A 21,841-nucleotide genomic window follows, 5' to 3' on the forward strand; every position below is an offset into this window, starting at 1 on the left:
ATGTATGCATTATGCGGTCAGAAAAAGGTTAAAGTAAACCTTTTCTCAGAGAAACATTGAAGCTGCCATGGCCAACTTCTTTCTGCATATTTTTAGAACACTGCAAGTGCATCAAGGGATTTAGGTTGAATGTAGACACCCATTCAGTAATCCATATTCCAAGGCAGGGGTATCAAACTGGTGGCCGTGTTGCAGAACTACAATTCCCCATGAGACGCATTGCAAGGCTGACAGTTGCAAGCATGACACCCGTAGGCAGAGGCATTCAGGGACTTGTTCCGCAACAGCTGATGGCGCATTATACTCATTTTTACTGCTGACTTAAAGTTTATCTTTAACAAAACGAATGCTAACACATCCTCCTTTAGTCGTATTGAACTTATCTACGCTAAAGCCCCCATCACCGGCTACTTATGTCAGGAGTACAGCTGTGTCCTTTTCTGATGTTTACAACCCCTTGGGTAGAAATCCTCTTCAGCGCCAGCCTTGTCTAATTACTTGTATGCCAAAATATATATCCTTATTTTCTGCCACTTTTGTGACTTGTGTACCCCTACTATACTTTACAGCCACAGGGTGAAACCACTTAGGCTGGCCATACACTATACAATTTTCTTATTCAATTTCCTTTAGATTTACCTTAAACTATGTAGTGCAAGGGCCTGCCTGACTGCATACAAATTGAAAGTGTTTGGGTTTGACCCTATATTACATGGTTTTGGTAAATCTAAAGGAAAGTTGAACAAGAAAATTGTATAGTGTATGGCCAGCCTTAAACCATGCAGTTCTGCTTTTTCTGCCTGCACACTGATGTGGTCCTGATCTTGCCTCTTCTGAAAGCTTTCCTAAACCCTATTCCTTCAGCCCCAACCACCAGCCCTTTCAGTTTTATTAGGACCTGACCAACTGACTCACTTTAAATAATGGTATGCATATATATATATATATATATATAATATATAATAATAATATATATATATATATATATATATATATATATATATATATATATATATATATATATATATATATATATATATATATATATATATATATATATATATATATATATATATATATATATATAATATATATATTTTTTTTTTTTTCAAAATTTTACTTCTATGAACTTAAAATTGATAAGTTCTGATTATTTACCTTTTTACTCACCTAGTTTTGGCTTATGGAGCTACTGGAGCCGGAAAGACCCACACTATGCTGGGTTCCCCCACACAACCTGGAGTCATGTATCTCACAATGATGGACCTTTACAACCGAATGGAAAGTTTAAAAGATGAGAAAATTTGCAACGTTGCAGTCTCTTACATGGAGGTTTGTACCCACTGTTTATATTTTTTTTATAGATGTGTGACTGTGTTTTTTGTAAACAAGTTATGGTAAATTAATAATTAAAGATGGCATCACACATTGCAAACTTATTATACTGTGTAATCCATTTTAGATTTTGCAAAAATTATGTAGTACAAGGGCCAACCCAAACAAATAATTTCAATTTATATACAGTTGGATTGCAATGTATGTGTAATCATCCTAAAGTCTGCTAGTTCAAAAGTAATGCTTTAATTTTTTTTTTTTTTGTTTGTTTTAATAAGTGTTTATTGAGAATTTTGTACAAACAGGTAGAAACAGAAACGTATCAACCAGTATGAGAGAGGAAAAACATACCATCTCCAACAGCATAGCCATGAGCAGGAATATCCAACAGCATAGCCATGAGCAGGAATATCCAACAGCATAGCCATGAGCAGGAATATCCAACAGCATAGCCATGAGCAGGAATATGAACAGTACATTCGAGTTGAAATGGGAGCAAAAATGGTATCAAAATGCAGCAAGAAATTGGAGAGGCAGAATGATGAAGAAGAAACAAGAGAGGGGAAAGGAGATGAGAGAAGAGATCGGGAAACGTTAAGAAGAAGTCGGGGGGGGGGGGGGAATACGGGAGGCGACCGGCTCCTATGGCTGTATGAGTATAAAACAGCAAAATGGTGAATATCCATCATAATATTATGACATTAACTCAGCATAAGAGGCAGAGTGGGTAAAGGAGATCCAACAGGCCCATGTTTTGTATGGCTTATCAAGTTGATTTCTATATTCTAGGGTCATATCTTCCACATGATAAAGGTGATCCACAGTTTGAAGCCAAAGAGAAATAGGGGGGATAACTTGGCTTTTCCAATAGCTAGGGATTAAAGCCTTGGTCACATTTAAAAGATTGAAGGGTAATGAAAAATAGTGCTTTAATTATAGGTGGAGTCTAGTGGGCCGAGCCAGCCCTTGTCTTCTAACGTCTTGGATGCCACATTTTTGCCTCTGTTCCGGTCTACCTGACCGTTTTGGTTGTTCCAGCAATCCCCACTTGCATTGTCCACAATGTTAACTAGAAAATCCATGGGAAAAAGTGGCAGCTGCTCTTGTCCCTTGCACAGCTTAAAGCTCCAGTTAGGAGCAACGACTACAAGAATTATACAGGTCCCTCTAAAAAAATTAGCATATTGTGATAAAGTTTATTATTTTCTGTAATGTACTGATAAACATTAGACTTTCATATATTTTAGATTCATTACACGCAACTAAGTAGTGCAAGCCTTTTATTGTTTTAATATTGATGATTTTGGCATACAGCTCATGAAAAACCAAAATTCCTATCTCTAAAAATTAGCATATCATGAAAAGGTTCTCTAAACGAGCTATTAACCTAATCATCTGAATCAACTAATTAACTCTAAACACCTGCAAAAGATTCCTGAGGCTTTTAAAAACTCCCAGCCTGGTTCATTACTCAAAACCGCAATCATGGGTAAGACTGCCGACCTGACTGCTGTCCAGAAGGCCATCATTGACACCCTCAAGCAAGCAAAGAAATTTCTGAACGAATAGGCTGTTCCCAGAGTGCTGTATCAAGGCACCTCAGTGGGAAGGAAAAAGTGTGGCAGAAAACGCTGCACAACGAGAAGAGGTGACCGGACCCTGAAGAAGATTGTGAAGAAGGACCGATTCCAGACCTTGGGGGACCTGCGGAAGCAGTGGACTGAGTCTGGAGTAGAAACATCTAGAGCCACCGTGTACAGGCGTATGCAGGAAATGGGCTACAGGTGCCGCATTCCCCAGGTCAAGCCACTTTTGAACCAGAAACAGCGGGAGAAGCGCCTGACCTGGGCTACAGAGAAGCAGCACTGGACTGTTGCTCAGTGGTCCAAAGTACTTTTTTCGGATGAAAGCAAATTTTGCATGTCATTCGGAAATCAAGGTGCCAGAGTCTGGAGGAAGACCGGGGAGAGGGAAATGCCAAAATGCCTGAAGTCCAGTGTCAAGTACCCACAGTCAGTGATGGTCTGGGGTGCCATGTCAGCTGCTGGTGTTGGTCCACTGTGTTTTATCAAGGGCAGGGTCAATGCAGCTAGCTATCAGGAGATTTTGGAGCACTTCATGCTTCCATCTGCTGAAAAGCTTTATGGAGATGAAGATTTCATTTTTCATCACGACCTGGCACCTGCTCACAGTGCCAAAACCACTGGTAAATGGTTTACTGACCATGGTATTACTGTGCTCAATTGGCCTGCCAACTCTCCTGACCTGAACCCCATAGAGAATCTGTGGGATGTTGTGAAGAGAAAGTTGAGAGATGCAAGACCCAACACTCTGGATGAGCTCAAGGCCCCTATCGAAGCATCCTGGGCCTCCATAACACCTCAGGAGTGCCACAGGCTGATTGCCTCCATGCCACGCCGCAAAAGGATTCCCGACCAAGTATTGAGTGCATAACTGAACATAATTATTTGAAGGTTGACTTTTTTGTATTAAAAACACTTTTCTTTTATTGGTTGGATGAAATATGCTAATTTTTTTGAGATAGGAATTTTGGTTTTTCATGAGCTGTATGCCAAAATCATCAAAATTAAAACAATAAAAGGCTTGCACTACTTCAGTTGTGTGTAATGAATCTAAAATATATGAAAGTCTAATGTTTATCAGTACATTACAGAAAATAATGAACTTTATCACAATATGCTAATTTTTTGAGAGGGACCTGTATGTATTCTCCCTGGAGAAGAGATGCTGAATAGGAGATTTGCTAGTGATTTACAAATATCTCAATGATTCAAACATACAGAGAAAACTATTCAGTCACAAATTGCTTAAAAGGACATATGGCGGTTTAACCTTAAACTGCATAAGGGATTCTTTACTGCCAGAGCCGTAAGGATGTGGAACTCCCTTCCAAAGTTGGTGGTGATTGTCTATTTAATTAAAAAACAAAACCTATAGATGGGCATCTTAGCGTACACAATTTACAGGGCTATGGGAAATGATAGCGACACATCCACACAGGTTGAACTGAATGGACTTGTGTCTCTTTATTCAATCTTACCAACTATGCAAATATATCTGCCAAAAAGTACCATTTTTACATGGACTGGCCCTTTAAGCGCTTTGCTCTATTCCCTCTGTTATTTAACCACTTGTAAGGTCTTTTTGACTGGTAAGGATATCGCTTTGATGTATAAAAATGTCCTTATTACAAATCTTTCTTTTATATTGTAACTTTCTTGAGCTCTTGTAAGAACAGTATGGATTCTCTTTAGCCCTCTTTTTTCATAGCAGTAATCTATAATAGCGCTTTCATTGGTACTTTACATCAAAACAACATAAATGTAGTACTAGAAGCCACTCTCAGCTGCTCAGCGCGCTCTCATTTTACTGTGTATAGAAGATTTACATCCTTATTAGTACAAACGACTCATTGTTGGTAAGGAATGTAAGTCAGATGGCTGTTGTAAGCTCAGCTGACCATATTTTCATGAACTGCATGATGTAGCTTTTAGGGACAGCTATGTGTTACATAGATTTCCAATGGTTAAAATTGTTAGCAGCCTCCTGTCTAAATGGCAACAGAGGGCCTGGATAGATAAATCTCACCAGGTAGTATTCACTTGTGCCACTGGCTATAGAAATTGTAATATGGCTGTCCAAACAAATTGTTGCCTATTTGTAGTTAATCTGCTTGCATACAGATACATAATAATACACACTTTATATTTGTAATCGTTCAGAGGGAGGGTTGCAGTTCATAAGGCTACATGTACACGGGACGTTTAAAAAAGTCCTTTCAACGCTGGAACTTGACAGCTACAGAACGACGTTTAAAAATGCCCGTTGTGTTGCGTTTGCATGCTGCGTTTGGACATGTTTAGTGGCGTTTGCGCTCAAAGGCGTTTTTTGCAAAACACATCAGGAGACCCTCCCAAACACCCACAATGCAACAAATATATGATTTTCATATATATATATATATATATATATATATATATGTTGTTTATGTATATGTGTGTGTGTATATATATATATATATATATATATATATATATATATATATATATATATATATATATATATATATATATATATATATATATATATATATATATATATATATATATATATATATATATATATATATATATATATATATATATATATATACACACACACACACACACACACACACACACACACACACACACACACACACACACACACACACACACACACACACATATATATATCACACACACACACACACATATATATATCACACATATATAAAGGCCTCCTGAAAACGCAAGTGCGAAACGCGTTTTTGCGTTTGAAACGCCTGTAAACACATGTCCTGAACGCAAATAATTGCTTTCCAAAAAACGACACTGAACTCAACTGACTGTAAACGACCCAGTGTACATGGACAGATAAGCTAACCTAGAGGTGGGTTCAGTGGCTTCTGAAAAAAACGCCCAGCTGCTCCTAAACGGCTGTTTACAAGTTGCAGTGTACATGAGCCCTCAAAGTCGTCTTGATCAATCTTTGATGGATACAAGAATTCTGGATTTTTTATTTTTATTCAAACATACTGCTGCCTATGGGGCTTTAGGACACTGGCAAATAAAGAACGTTAGCCAGGCTCCGTATTACCTCACCTAAAACTGTCATGCCTGAGTTTTTGCTAGGTGGATCTATTGGGGGAAAAAAAGTAAGTCTTTTTGCTATTTTTTTTTTTTTTTTTTTTTTCTTCATTCAAGACATTCACTCAGGGGTTGGCTGAGTGACTTGAGTGCTAATGTCATCATTTGGGTGAAGCATTGTGTACTTGTGCTCTTTCCCCCACTATTCAGCTTAAAGGAAGCCCCATTCCTCTAAGGACTGGAAACAATCCATAAGATATATAAAAAGAAATCCCAAAGATTGGTAAAGACAGGTAATGAGTGCACCACAATAATCTGGGCTTGACAAACCCCAGGCACCAGGTCATTATTGCCACTAGAAATTGTGTCCTGGCACCTGGGCTTTTGTCAGCCCATTCACTGTTGGCACCAGGCGTGAGCATAGTTTGCCAGAGCGCAGTAGTCCCTAAACGATTAGCCATGACGCGCGCTAATCGTCGGGAATCTCCCATCAAGACTCTCACCCTATTGACCGTCTCCTTATTGTCTGTCTTTTCTTTTTCTCTCACAAATGAGGCCCGCCCCTGTATTCAGAGGAAAGCAGCAGCAGTGTGTTCTGGGGAGGAGTACGAGTTCTATCATTGATTTAGGACCCTGGGGTTTATATCAGTGTGCCCCCACTTTAACCACTTCCATACCGAGTCATAGTAATATGACGTCGGCATAGTGGTTGTACGGATCCGGGCGGCCGTCATATAACGTCCGCCCGCTCTAGCTGCTACTGCGCGCCGCGCAGCGATCAGGGATGAAGCTCGTCCCTCGGACATAGCCCATCCCTGATCAAGGTAAACAGCCAATAGAAATTGGCTGTTTACCATGTGATCGGCTGTGTCAATCACAGCCGATCACATGAGCGGCTCCAGCACGAGCCGCTCATTCTCTCTGCAATGTGCGCCCCCGGGGGCGCACAGAGCAGCGATCGGGGACGAGGCTCGTCCCTCGGACAGAGTCGATCCCCGATCTAGGTAAAGAGTCAATGAAATTGGCTCTTTACCACGTGACCGGCTGTGTCCAATCACAGCCGGTCACAAATGTCAACAGAGAACACGGTAACTAGCTGTCACCGTGTTCTCCTCCTCACACACTGATCCTGTGTGAGGAAGAGAGTGTGGTAACAGCTAGTTACCGATTACAGTGCACCCCAACCACACTGATTGCCCCCCCCCCCCAATAAAGAGCACCTGTCACTAGCCCATCAAAGTACCCGAGTACCTGTCACCAGCCCATCGGGTACTCTGATGACAGGTACTCGGGTACTCTGATGGGCTGGTGACAGGTATTCAGGTACTCTGATGACGGGTACTCTGATGACGGGTACTCGGGTACTCTGATGACGGGTACTCTGATGACGGGTATTCGGATACTCTGATGACGGGTATTCGGATACTCTGATGACGGGTATTCGGATACTCTGATGACGGGTATTCGGATACTCTGACGGGTATTCGGATACTCTGATGATGGATACTCGGGTACTTTGAGTACTTGTCAACGGAGTACCCGTCATCAGAGTACCTGTCACCTACCCATCAGAGTACCCGAGTACCTTCCACCTGCTCATCAGAGTACCTGACGCCTGAAGTACCCGAGTACTTGCCGCCTACTCATCAGTACCCATCACTACTCATCAGTACCTATCACGTATCAGTACTGATCATCAGTACCCATCAGTACAGTATCACCTATCAGTACTACTCATCAGTACCTATCACCTGCCCATCAGAGTACCCGAGTACCTGTCACCTGCCTATCGGAGTACCTGCCACCTGCTCATCAGTACCAGAGTACCTGTCACCTGCCCAACAAAGTACCCGAGTACCTGTCACCCTTCATACAGCCACCATGTCCAAGTCCAAAAAGGTTTATATACGTCCTCCGTTTAAACCTAAATACCGGTGTTATGGCAGCAGATAGCTGCCATAACCCTGGTATTTTTTTAAACAGTGGACGGTTGGCTTTCCGATAAGGGTGGTCCCAGCGGCGGTTTCGCCGTGGGATCACCCTTCCGGGATGGCGGAAGAGGTGCCCCCCCCCTCCCGCCGCGTCCGGTCCTTTTCCCCGCTTACTGGACCCGCCGGCAGCGGGGAAAACGATCCGGTCCCGGATCCTCACAGACAGGATGTCGAGTGAGGGCAAGCTTGCCCTCACTTGACTCTATGGTCTTGGAGGACCGGAGCTATGGAAAATGTTGTTGCCTAGCAACCGGTTTAAAGGTCCTTTTTTTTTTTTTTTTTTTTTTTTTTTTTATCTTTTAGTGTACTTGTGAGATCTGAGGACTTTTTGACCCCAGATCTCACAAAAAAGAGGTCCTGTCGTGCCTTTTTCTATTACAAGTAATGTTTACATTTCTTGTAATAGAAATAAAAATGATCCATTTTTTTTTTTTTTTGTTAAACGGTGTAAAAATAATAAATAAAATAAATAGTAAAAAAAAAAAAATTAAAGCGCCCTGTCCCCGTTAGCTCGCGCGCAGAAGCGACGCATACGGAAACCCCGCCCACATATGTAAACGGTGTTCAAACCACACATGTGAGGTATCGCCGCGATCGTTGGAGCAAGGGGAATAATTTGAGCCCTAGACCTCCTCTGTAACTCAAAGATGGCAACCTGTAGAAATTTTTAAATTGTCGCCTATGGGGATTTTTAAGTACCAAAGTTTGTCGCCATTCCGTGAGCGTGCGCAATTTTGAAGCATGACATGTTGGGTATCTATTTACTCGGCGTAACATTATCTTTCACATTATGGAAAAAAATTGGGCTAACTTTACTGGTTTCTCATTTTTTAATTAAAAAAAGTGAATTTTTTCCAAAAAAATTGCGTTTGGAAGACCGCTGCGCAAATACGGTGTGATAAAAAATATTGCAATAATCTCCATTTTAATCTCTAGGGTCTCTGCTAAAAAAAATATATAATGTTTGGGGGTTCTAAGCAGTTTTCTTGCAAAAGAACTGATTTTAGCTTGTAAACACCAAATGTCAAAAATAGGCCTAGGCAAGTGGCTAGGATGCATGATGATGCTCCTTGGATGTTGGGCCCCTCTATATGGATAGGCTGTGAAAAAGTCTCACACATGTGGTATTGCCATACTCAGGAGTGGCAGAATGTATTTTGGGGTGTCATTTTTGCTGTGTACATGCTATGTGTTAGGAATATCCTATAAATTGACAACTTTGTGTAAAAAAAAAAAAAAAAAAAAAAAAAAAAAGTTTTCATTTTTTTTCCCACATTTTCCAAAAACCTGTGGAAAAAAATATGTTCAAAGGACCCATAATGCCTCATATAATATACGTTGGAGTGTTTGCTTTCCAAAATGGGGTCATTTTGTGGACTTTTCCATTGTATTGGTGCTCTAGGGCCTTGAAAAGTGTGATAGGTAGTAAGAAAGTTTTATGTGTATTTATGCTCCTAGAACGCCTGAAGGTGCTTCTTGGACGTGGAGTCTCTTTTTGTGGCCAGGCTGTGTAAAAGTCTCACACATGTGGTATCGCCATACTCGGAAGGAGTAGCAGAATGTATTTTTGGGTGTAATTTTTGCTGTGTAAATGCTGTGTGTTAGAAATAGCTTATAAATTGACAACTTTGTGGGAAAAAAAAGAAAAATATTTTTTTTCTTCATTTTCCCAAGAATTGTGGGGAAAAAATTACAACTTCAAAAAACCCACCATGCCTCTTACTAAATACCTTGGACTGTCTACTTTACAAAAAGCGGTCATTTGGGCGGTATTTGTACTGTCCTGACATTTCAGGGCCTCAAGAACGGAGATAGGCAGTCAGTACATCTGGTGTGATCAATTTTCAGTAATTGGTACCATAGCTTCTAGACTCAATAACTTTCACACAGACTAAATAATATACACTAATTTAGGTTAATTTTACCAGAGACATGTAGCAGTATACATTTTGGCCCAAATGTATGAAGAAAAATTAATTTTTTGCAAAATTTTATAATTGAAACTAAAAAAGTTTTTTTTTTTTTCAAAATTTTTGCTCTTTTTTTGCATATATCACGAAAAAAAAAAAACCCCAGTTGTGATCCAATACCACCAAAAGAAAGCTCTATTTGTGTGAAAAAAATGATAAAAATTTTGTTTGGTTACAGTGTAGCATGACTGAGCAATTGTCATTCAAAGTGTGAAAGTGCTGAAAGCTGAAAATTGGTCTGGGCAGGAAGGGTGTCTAACTGCTCTGTATGGAAGCGGTTAAAGTGGAGTTCCACCCTATTTTTATACTTACCTCCATCTTCTCGCTCCGGGTCACCTGAAAAAGAAATGGATAATCGCATATTTTTTCTTTTTTTTACTTACCTCGTAGCGAAGAAAAAATACTTACCTTACTTCCTTCTTCCTCCTTCCTCGGCCGCAGCCCGTCGTCACTTCCTGGCTCTGCAATGATTCCTGGGAGCTGAACGTCATAGCTCCCAGGAATCATTGCGCCTAAACCGGCCCCGACGTCAGTTCCGGGTCGCGCGCGTCATCCCCTTCTAAACAGCTTCTGGGCATGCCCAGAAGCTGTAGAGGGATGATGCGTGCGAACCGGAAGTGACGTCGGGGGGCCGGCGCAGAGCATCGTGGGACCAAAGAAGGCGGAAGAAGACGCCGAAGGGGATCTCGCTGGCTTCAAGCTGCCCACATCTGAGATGGCAGCGCTGGACAAGACGTTTGCAAGGTAAGTATTTGTCCTAACAGGTAAGTGCAACCCGGGACAGATCAGAGGCTAGCCATTGTGGAATGTACTAGCCCTGACTGTCCCGGGGGTATTAATAAAAAAAAAAAAAAAAATCCAGGGTGGAACTCCGCTTTAAGACCAACGATTGGTCTCGTCGGGGGAGTTCGCTTATATAAGGTGTGTTCTCACACCTCAAACTAAACTTTTGAAAATTCAGCTCAAATTCCCCCTTATAATTGTATTTATCTACTCACCTGTATCATTTGGAATTGCACGGACACTAGTCACTTTATCCCTTTTGGACTGTATATGATTTCACTTGGAATCTTTTCACCATTGTTTTATTTTGTACTACACTGTTGAGTGATTTTCTAGATCATTTATATATTCATCTGTTCACTACATGTTTATCATTAACCTTTTGGTTTTTGACTTTAACACACATTTGTGTTTTCACTTGAGAGTGATAACTTATATGTTTAGCGCACCTGATTTTACGTTTATTATCTGCCATTTCCTTTTTTTGGATCTATGGTTGCAGCTTCACATATTATTTAATCAGCGCACCTTTCACCTATTTACAATCTCACTTATGAGTATAAAAAAACCCTAGCAATACGTACAGACAAATTAAAAAAAAGTTGAAAAACTATGGCAACCTTGATTTTCTTGGATTAAACCATAATAATCTGTTTGTGGAAACAATATTCTACTACATCTCTGCAACCTTTCTCCTCTTTTTCTTTCTTTCGCTTTTCCTGTACCATTTTATACCCTGTTCAATATATATCATACTGTATACAAATCTAAACATGCTATCTGATGCTATGACTAAACTACGTCAACCTGTTATATACGTTTTTACTTTCCTTTTTGTATTGTAAACCTAACATTGCATTATTCAAAACTAATAAACATTAAAAAAAAAAAAAATGAATTAGTACCATTGCAGAATGGTCTGGCCACTGGAATGCTTGAGTTCACTGTAGTAGCTTGTAATACCTACAGTAAGCTGTATGGTTTTCCTGCACCTGTATCCTGAGACTTAACTTCTGCTTACTTTAAGTCCCGGTTCAAACTTCTGCGATGCGGGAACGCTGCGAATATGCAGCATGTTCCAGCATCGCATCCGCACCCCTGGCACTTCACACTGCCATATGCGATACGCAGGGGGTGTCAATTAAGTTGACACCCCCAGTTGAGATCGCATATCGCAGTGCGATCTGCAAGTTCGCATAGAATCAGATCGCACTAGTGTGAACCACCATGTGATCCGATTCTGCTGCGGATATAAAAAAGGGTCATGTGCGTGTTTAGTGCGATTGCGGTGCGAATTCAGACATACAAACTGTATGGCTGAAATTTGCACCTCACAGAGCGCATGTAATTAAGGAGCAGTGTGCTCCGAATTACATGCGATCTCTGTGATCGCACTAATGTGAACCGGCCCTAAAGCGGTTCTTCCGCCATTTTGAAAAAACAAACTAGCTTCTTTAACCACTTGCCGACCAGTCACTGGGACTGTACTGCGGCAAAGTGGCTCGATTCCGTCCAGCGACGTAGACCTACGTCGCTGGACTCCTCCCCTTGTGGGCGGCGCTCGCGCGCCGCCGGAGGCTCGCTCCCGCTGTTTTCAGTCACAGCGGAAGTCGGGCAATGGGAGGAGCAGTGGCGATCGGCGCTGCTCTTCCCCGATCGTCAGGGAATCGAGTCTGGAGATCCGCCCGCTTGTGTAAACAGAGCGGGCGGATCGCCTAAGTGACAAACAGTGACAGATTGCAGGGTTCTGCATAGCTGAACATGCGATCTGTCCCTGTGTCACTCAGTCACCTCCCCCCACACAGGTCAGTAAGCACCAGGCATACATTAACCCCTCCCTCTCCAATAAAATTAACCCCTTCCCTGCCAGTGTCATTTTTACAGTAACAGTGCATATGTATAGCACTGATTACTGTAGTAATGTCACTGGTACCCCCAAAAATGTCAGTCAAGGGTCCAATCTGTCCGCCGCAATGTCGCAGTCCCGCAAAAAAAAATTGCAGATCGCCGCCATTACTCGTTAAAAAAAAAAAAAAAAAAAAACACACCAAAAATGACAGAAATCTTTCCCTTAGTTAGTAAACGCAATAACTTTTGTGCAAACCAATCAAAATACGCTTATTTTGATTTTGGTAAAAAAAAAAAAAAAAACGTAGGTAGCAGAAAACAAATTGGCCAAAAATTAAAAATTTGATTTTTACATTTTTTTTGGGGGGAATTTCATATAAAAAAATGTGAACAATATTGTTGTTTTTTCGAAAATTTACACTTTTTGTTTATAGCGCAAAAAGTAAAAATCGCAGAGGTGATCAAATACCACCAAAAGAAAGCTCTGTTTGTGGGAAAAAAAGGACGTAATTTTGTTTCAGTACGGCGTTGCACGGCCGAGCAATTGTCAGTCGCACAGTGCCGACTCGCAAAAAGTGGCCTGGACGTAAGACAGCAAAATCCTCCGGTGGTAAAGTGGTTAATTAAAAATCAGAAAACTCACCTGTCCTTAAGTTAAGTGTCGTGCTCATCTGAACTGCTTCTTCTCCAGTCTTCCAAGTCTCTGGCATGTTTTCTGTGGGCAGCTGACTATGTGATTCCTTGCTGCTTCGCAACCCGCTGCTCTTTGTGAATGGTCCCTCCACCTGGGTCTTGTGATGTGTCCCGGAAGGTTGTGGGCTGGGTGGCAGTGGAAAACTTCTGGTGGATTGCGGTGGTAATCCAACCGGAAATGGGACCGAGCACCCGTCAAAACCAGGTGCGATGCATGGTGCCCCAACTTGTAGTGCTGCACAATAAAAACCTGTTGCTTTGTGTAACCAAAAAAAGCAGGCTTAATTAAAAATTTTTTAGGCAGTTTGCCATCACACTTAAGAACCCAGGGGTGCTGCGGCACCCTGCTTGCAAAATGCTGCCCTATTCTATTAAAACAAGGAAAATGGTTTATGTCTTCAATAGTACTTTTTATTGGTGAACATTTAAGGGAAAGTACGAATGATAAACTGATGGTAATTTGTGCTCTCTCTGAGATGCTGCCAGCAAAAACATGATCCCTAGTGTTACAATCTAAAAAACAAAAGAAAAGCCAGCGGTTCCTAAACTGCCAGAGTAGTAACCATTCAATAGACCTCTTGAGAATCCAATCTAACCTCTGTAGTGTCTTTACTTATAGGAATATTATCTCATGATGGCAACTCTCCCTCGTTCCACTCTACACTACAGATTCTAGATTGGATTGTGAAGAGGTTTATTTAATAGTTACTACTCTGGCAATTTGAGAAGCGCTGGCTTTTCTTTTGGGTTTTTTGTTTTTTAATGATGGTCTGTTTTTAGAAAGTACATTTTAAAAAATAATTATAGTAATCTGGGGCAACTTTGACATGCTTGCATGCTTTCCTTGTTGTTTTTCTCTTACGTCCTCTGACAGTCACCACCCACTCATACAATCTGCACGTCTGGGTATTGGCCTTCTCCACAGGAGTAAGCTAGGCAGAAGATTTTGTTAGAATATTCACAAAAACTTTGTATAGACACACCTACAGGGGGCTGTCCCTCTGGTCCAATACCCCCAGCTAGCCTCATTCCCAATTCAGTTTGCTGCTGCCTAGCTTAGGAGTAGGCTGGCTCTTCCCTGGCTGGGGCTGCGGTCTCAGCCTTTTTTCTTATTTTTTTCTCATTTTTTCTCTCTAGAAACGTTTTTTTTTCTTTTAAAAGATAGCTTTTTATTTGTTCCTGCGCTTAGTTAGTTGGACTTCAGAAGACTACAGCGTTTGCGGAGCTGGGAATCGCACTGGTTATTCTAGAGCCTTACGGAATCCCAGCATGCCATCGAGCGTTAGCAGGTTATTGGTACGCCCAGGCCTAGCAAACGATTATGTTCCTGACCTCGGGGTCGAGCCTGCGAAGTTGCTATCTTCGCTGGGATGTCTCAACTGCGGTACGCCCGCCTGTTGCTAGCATCCCCTTCGGCTGATGGCACCACCACTCGAAGTGGGAGGCTTCTTGTCACAAGAGTGGTACCCACGTTTTCGCTGGGCCGACGAGTACCATTCTACCCCTCTGTCTCTGGCATTGTCTGTCGGGGTGTGTATGTGGACGCTCTATTTTATGGGGATGGCAGTTCGGTATGGGTTCTGTAATGTCCCCCTCATGTCTGTAGGTGTGGTCCCTGTGTGTCCCTTCGCTGTCCCTGCGGGGGCGCTGTGGGGGTTACACCGCTGTATGGGGGGTGGTGGGGGTCTCCTATGTCCCTGAGATGCTTGTGCAACTATTGGGGGAACAGTACATGGTGTGTGGGGGCCGCAATCAGCACGAAACTGCGCGGCTGCCATTTTAGGTGTGGGCAGGCTGTTTGGCCTCATTGTGAGGGCAGCAGCCATTTTCTACTATACTGTTGGCTCCGATCGGGCACCATCTTTAGTGTGGGCAAAATGTCCTTATGTGGACAGCGGCCATTGTCCCAGAGCTTTTCTCATAGACTTGTATTGGCAACCATTTTGTGGCTCAGGGCTGTGTCTGCCTCTAGAGGCGTGAGATCACTTCCTCTTTCTTCACATGCAGATCGATTCAGCAGCGTGGCAAGTATAGCACACTGTGGGGGGCTTTTATTGTGTTTCCTGGCCTGCATTCCTGCTAGCATTCATTTTTTTGCAGTTTCCTGTAGCACAGGACCTGCTCTCCATTTGCGGTGGGGACTGCGGAAATCGCCGGTTTAAAGGGCCAACGTCATTTAAATTGAGATTGCTATTATGGAGTCCCAGGATAGCAAATTCCCCCCAGATCTGGTAGAGGGTTCAGGTACTCCTGAATCCTCTGCTATAGTCTCCCTTACTGCTGCACTTGCGACTTTAGCGTCAAAAGTGGATTTGTTGATGTCTGACCGGGCTTCTAAGAAAAGGCCTATGCCCTCTCATCTTCTGATTCAGAGCCAGATTTGGTTGCCACGGACAGCGTACCCCCCGATGGGTCTCAGTCTGATGTGGAGGAGTAGGATTCCTCCTCCGGATCAGCACGGGACCGCGCTGCGGTGTCCGCGCTTATTAGCTCTGTTGAAGACACTTTAAATTTGGATGATGAGCCCCACCTGTCAGGTAACCGGTCTTCCTTTGGGACCCGCAAAGCCCAAAAATCGGGTCAGGTTCCTTGTCCCGCAGAGTTTCACGATACCGCGAATGAACAATGGCGTCATTTGAAACGTAATGTTGTGGTGCCAAAGTACCATTATCCCTTTGCGGATCCGGTGGATTCTCGCTTGATTGTGGCTCCTAAGGTGGACCACACTGTGTCCAGGTTAAAAAAGGCCACTTTAATGCCCGCGGAGGATTCTCCATTGTTTAAAGACCCGGCGGATAGGCGGGTGGAAACTCTTTCCCGCCACATCTATCTGGTAGCGGGTTCCTTGCTGAAACCCGTGTTCGCTTCGGTAATGGTCTCTCAGGCTGTTGTGGAGTGGGCTAAGGCGCTTAAGCGCACTCTAATTGCTGACTCCGTCTCTCCTGCTGCTCTGGAGATGGTGGATCAAATGGGTCAGGCTGTGTTATACCTTTGTGACGCGGCCTTAGATGAGGCCCCTTTAGTCGCACGACTTTCAGCGGTCGCAATTGTGATTCGTTGCATCGTTTGGTTAAAAAGCTTGTCGGCCGACCAATCTTCCAAGAAGACAGTGTCTAACATCCCTTATGCGGGGAGTCCTCTTTTTGGGGACTCTCTGGATGAACTGGTCAAGGGGATCACTGGGGGCAAGAGCACTCTGTTGCCCCAGGTGTCCAGAGGAAAATCATTCCGTGGCAAGCAGGGTCCCTCCTTTATACCTGACCAGGGGTCCATTCATGCCTTCAAGGCACAAGACAAAGGTAAGTCCTTCAAGGCCTCTAGTGGCCAGAAGAAGTGGCGGGTAAGTCAAAAGCCACCCACACTGACACAGCGGCTCAGCCCGCTTGGACCTGAATGGGCGCCCTCACCCGTTTCAGGGGTGGGGGGACGTCTGCGCTATTTTCCCGAACCTTGGCTGGCCAAGATTCAGGAATGGTGGGTTCAAGAACTCATTTGGTCAGGGTACAAGATCGAGTTTCCATCACGCCCAGCAGATTCTTTCCCTCAAATCTTCATTTAACCCCCGATCGTTTCCGAGCTCTCCATCGGGCGGTTCAGGATCTCCTCGCCCAAGGGGTGGTTGTCCCGGTTCCACAGCGGGACAGGTTTTGGGGTTTTTACTCTAATCTGTTCACAGTGCCCAGAAAGGAGGGCAAGGTGCGTCCGATTCTGGACTTGACGTTTCTAAACCGCTTTGTGGGGGTTCAAAATGGAGTCTCTCCGGTCGGTGGGGGCATCCCTGAGTCCAGGGGATTTCCTGGCTTCCATCGACCTCAAGGATGTGTATCTACACACCCCTATTTACGAGGGTCATCAGAGGTACCTCCGATTCGCAATAGCGGAGGAGCACTATCAGTTAGTGGCGTTGCCTTTCGGCCTCGCTTCGGCTCCAAGGGTTTTTACCAAGGTTTTGGCTCCTGTTCTAGCTTTGTTGCGGGTGCAGGGGATTGCTATCCTCGGTTACCTGGACGATCTCCTATTAAGGTTGAGCTCCAGTACCACTCTGTTGCGCGATCTGTCGCTCACGGTTCAGACGCTCCAGGAGTTTGGGTGGACCATCCATTTTCAGAAGTCGACTTTGTCCCCTTCTGTTCGCCTCCCTTACCTGGGGATAATTCTGGACTCCGCCCAGGCGAAGGTCTTTCTTCCGGAGGACAAGCTCTGGATCCTGCAGGACGAGGTCAGGTCCCTCAGGGACAAAGAGTTCTCCTCACTTCGGACCTGCATGCGGTGCCTGGGCTTGATGGTGTCGGCTTTTGAGGCGATTCCCATTTGCACTGTTTCACACGAGACCTCTTCAAGCGGAGATTCTGGTTCTGTGGGCTCAGTCTTTGGAACGGAGGATTGCTTTGAGCCCCCAAGTCAGATCGGATCTCCTGTGGTGGCTCCAGTCTCCGGCTCTGAAGGAAGGCTAGTCCTTTTGTCCGTTGCTATGGACTGTGGTCACCACGGACGCCAGCCTCTCGGGCTGGGGTGGAGTTCTGGGCAAGTTGTCTACCCAGGACACTTGGTCATAGGGGGAATCCTCCCTGCCGATGTCTTGAAACTGCGGGCAATCAGGCTCTGTTTGCTCCGTTGGTCAGATCGTCTTCAGGTCTGCCCAGTGCGTGTACAGACGGGACAACACAACTGCGGTAGCTTACATCAATCACCAAGGGGGCACCAGGAATGCCCGGTCGGCCGAGGAATTGGCCGAGATTATGTCCTGGGCCGAGACGCGTTGGGGCTGCCTTGGACTCGGTATTGGCTGATTTATGCCTTACCCCCCCCCCCTCCCCCCCGATTCAGTTGTTGTCAAGATTCCTCCACAGGTTGGTCTCGAGACCGAGGTTGGTGATTCTGGTGGCCCCAGACTGGCCGCGTCGGTCTTGGTACGCGGACATCATGCAACTGGTCGTCTAGCCTCCCTGGCGGCTCCCGCTAAGAGACGATCTTCTGCTTCAAGGGCCGATCTTCCATCCTGCTTTACAGTCGCTGGCTTTAACGGCGTGGCTGTTGAAAGCCAGGTCTTGAGAGACAGAGGTCTCTCGTCGACGGTCATTCCTACCTTTTCTCAAGGCCAGGAAGGCCCCCTCAGGTAAGATTTATTATCGTACCTGGAAGGCTTATTTCGCCTGGTGCGAGTTGCAGGGTTTCAATCCATGCTCCTTTTTCGGTGGCGAGAGTGTTTGCTTTCTTGCAAACTGGTGTAGAGCAGCGTCTTGCGCTGACCACTATTAAGGGCCAGTTGTCTGCGCTGGCCATTCTTTTTCAGCGCCCTTTGGCATCAAATTCCTTGATCCGCACCTTCATTCAAGGGGTGCGTCATCTGGCTCCCCCTAGGAGGGCACCCTTGCCTCCTTGCGACCTGAATTTGGTTCTGTCCGTTTTGCATCGTCCTCCCTTTGAGAACCTCCGGGAGATTCCTCTGCCGGTGCTGTCACAGGGAAGTTGCCTTTCTGGTGGTGATCACATCTGCTCGCAGAGTGTCGGAGTTGGCGGCTCTATCACTCTGCCACTCCCCCTATCTGCTTGCTCATAGGGATAAAGTGGTCTTGCGACCTCATCAGTCCTTTCTTCCGAAAGTGGTTTCGGATTTCCATCTCAACGAGGACATTGTCTTGCCTTCGCTGTGTGCGTAACCTCAGCATCCTAAGGAGTTTGCTTTGCATTCCTTGGATGTGGTACGGGCGATCAGGGTTTACCTGTCGTCTACTGAATCCTTCAGAAAGTCGGATTGTCTTTTTGTCCTTCCTGAGGGACCTTGGAAGGGTACGGCTGCGTTTGCAGCAACCATTTCAAAATGGATCAGGCAGACGTTTGTGCAGGCCTATTCAATTAGGGATCAGGTTCCACCTTTCCCTGTCACAGCGCACTCTACCAGAGCGATTAGTGCGTCTTGGGCCTTCCACCATTAGGCGTCGGTGACTCAGGTGTGCAAAGCGGCGACCGTGCATACCTTTACAAAATTACAAACTTGATGTCTTGGCATCAGCGGATGCCTCTTGGCCGCAATGTTTTGAGTGCGGCAGTGCCTTAGGGGAGACAGGTAGTTTTGACCTGTGTCCTCCTATTGGAGGTTACTCCCTTTTTTGTTTATCCTGGGTTTTTCGCTCCTGTTGAGCTTTCTTGTTCATTGTTTACCTTTCTGGTTCAGAAAAGGTTCTTTTCTCTGACCTGGGTGCTGCGTTGCATTTCTTGACTGTTACGTTTTCCCACCCCTCACATCTACACTGCTTTGGGACGTCCCAGACGTGCAGAATGTATGAGTGGGTGGCAACTGTCAGAGGACATAAGACAAAATAGAATTTTTGTAAGAACTTACTGTAAAATTATTTTCTTCGAGTCCTCTGACAGTCGCTGCCCCCCTCCCCTCTTTGGGGTTCATGGATCTCTATACTGCTTGCTACCAAACTGAATTGGGAATGAGGCTAGCTGGGGGGGTATTGGACCAGAGGGACAGCCCCCTGTAGGTGTCTCTATACAAAGTTTTTTTGTGAATATTCTAACAAAATCTTCTGCCTATCTTACTCCTGTGGAGAACGCCAATACCCAGACGTGCAGATTGTATGAGTGGGTGGCGACTGTCAGAGGACTCAGAGAAAATCATTTTACGGTAAGTTCTTACAAAAATTCTATTTTTTTGTCATTTTTTTTATATTTAGAGATTTGTACAACGGCCACTAGAGGCACAGTACCAGTTGGTTCAGAAATCTGTTCAGGCTACTTTATAGCATTCAGTAAAATATTGTTATGTTGGCTGCCTTAAGGATTCCACCCTCTGCCTTCAAATGATAAATATGAACTATTCTAATGCACAATTTTGTGTTTATCTGCCTAAAAATAAATAACATTAAACCTTTTTAATGTTTTAGTTTTTATAAATGCTAGAAAATTCTGTATAATCTTTTTATGGTACTCTTATTGTATTACACATCTAGTACTTTTGAATTTATTATTTTTTTATTATTATTTTTTTAATCTGAAGCATTTCTCCCGTGCTGCGTAGGTGTACAATGAGCAAATCCGTGACCTCCTCTCAAACTCTGGTCCCCTTGCTGTGCGAGAGGATGCTCAGAAAGGAGTGGTTGTACAAGGATTAACATTGCATCAGGTATGTCTTCAAATATACAAGATAAAGCCGTTCAAATTCCTTCCACCCACCTAAATCTTATCACAATGTATATATATAGCACTAATATGTTGATCTGTACTTTTAAGCTAGTTACTGATCTAAGGAAGAAATATATAGATGACGTAGAATGCAGTTAAGCTCTTACCTAAAAATAAAAGTGAGTTTTCTACAAAACTTAAACTTGGCTGCTTTCTATCACGTCAAAGAGCAATTTTTTTTATTTTATTTTTTGATTTTCTAAGCAGATAATTATTTTCATTGTCCTATATTATTGTGTGAGTAGTCTGGTTGCTATGAGAAACAAGATCAATGTCAAACTGAACCTTTAATGAAAATGGAAGATCTGCTTTGGTGTGTGTGTGTAATTTTATTTTTTATTTTTTTTCCCTGGCAGCCAAAATCAGCTGGTGAGATTCTCCAGTTGCTTGACTATGGCAATAAGAATAGAACGCAGCATCCTACTGATGCCAACGCCACCTCTTCTCGATCTCATGCTGTATTCCAGGTAAAGTTTAAAAAATACAATGCTTTTATTTTATGTTAGTATTGCTGAAGTGTGAAGACAGGAAAGTGGCAACATTTTCCCCCCAAAATCATTTTCTATTTGTATAGATGGACAAAAATATCAAATAGGAATTCAAACTTCACAAAGCAAACAGACAAAATATGTTGTTGAAAAGGTTTTTTTACATGAAGAAATGGATAAAACCAATCTTTGGAAGCCCCTGTTTGAAAGTAGTCTAATTCTCTATATTGCTAGCTGTAGATAGTACTTCTTACTCCGTATATCCTTTTTTTCCTTGATTCTAATCTAAATGTCATCATGTAGTAATGCCCCCTAATTACCCTCAGCCTCCTCACCGCCGATTAAATTTACCAAGAAGCAGCACATCAAAGGGAATCTGTAACAGCACACTGCCACGTGGCAAAGTGCTGCATCTGAGGTTTCTCCTAAATAGAACGAGTGGTGTAAAGTCTTTAGTTGATGGAGTTCAATGGCTCTTTTTAGTAAATTATGGGGGAAAAAAAAGCTTTCTCCCTGAAAAGTAAAGCCATGATGTGCTAGAATTCATCACATACTGCCACGTCACATAGCTCTGAAGGAATTGCATGGGTATGCCGTCCCTTCAGAGCTCATGCGCCAGTGACGTCACCGGCTGCTGCTCACTGGAAAACCTCCTAAACAAAGCTGCTAACCTGTAGGTAAAATATAATTACTACCACTTTAAAATGCTCTCAAGCACACAATAGTTTCCTTTGGAATCTTGAAAGAAGTCTAGAAAAAAAAACAGATGAGCAAGGGCACCAATCCGGTCCAGAGTCTACAAGTATTCCGTCGGCCAACCAGTTTCAGATGCCGAGTTACAGTTCTATCCCTTTTTTTAATCAGGGATCAAAATAATGTGTCAGGTGGAAGCA

The 21,841-nt window shown here is 43.6% G+C and overlaps 1 protein-coding gene across 1 annotated transcript in view; it reads left to right on the top strand.

Moving 5' to 3' along the window:
* The window catches only part of KIF18A (kinesin family member 18A), a 228,412-nt gene that overhangs the window by 20,586 nt on the left and 185,985 nt on the right, over positions 1–21,841 (top strand). The window contains exons 2-4 of the mRNA XM_082270833.1: positions 1,175–1,332; positions 20,297–20,401; positions 20,817–20,927. Coding sequence (XP_082126959.1) covers positions 1,175–1,332; positions 20,297–20,401; positions 20,817–20,927 — 374 coding nt within the window. The remainder of the gene's footprint in view (positions 1–1,174; positions 1,333–20,296; positions 20,402–20,816; positions 20,928–21,841) is intronic.

The sequence above is a fragment of the Pelophylax lessonae genome (genome assembly GCF_965119305.1).
Source record: "Pelophylax lessonae genome assembly, chromosome: 10".
NCBI lineage: Eukaryota > Metazoa > Chordata > Amphibia > Anura > Ranidae > Pelophylax > Pelophylax lessonae.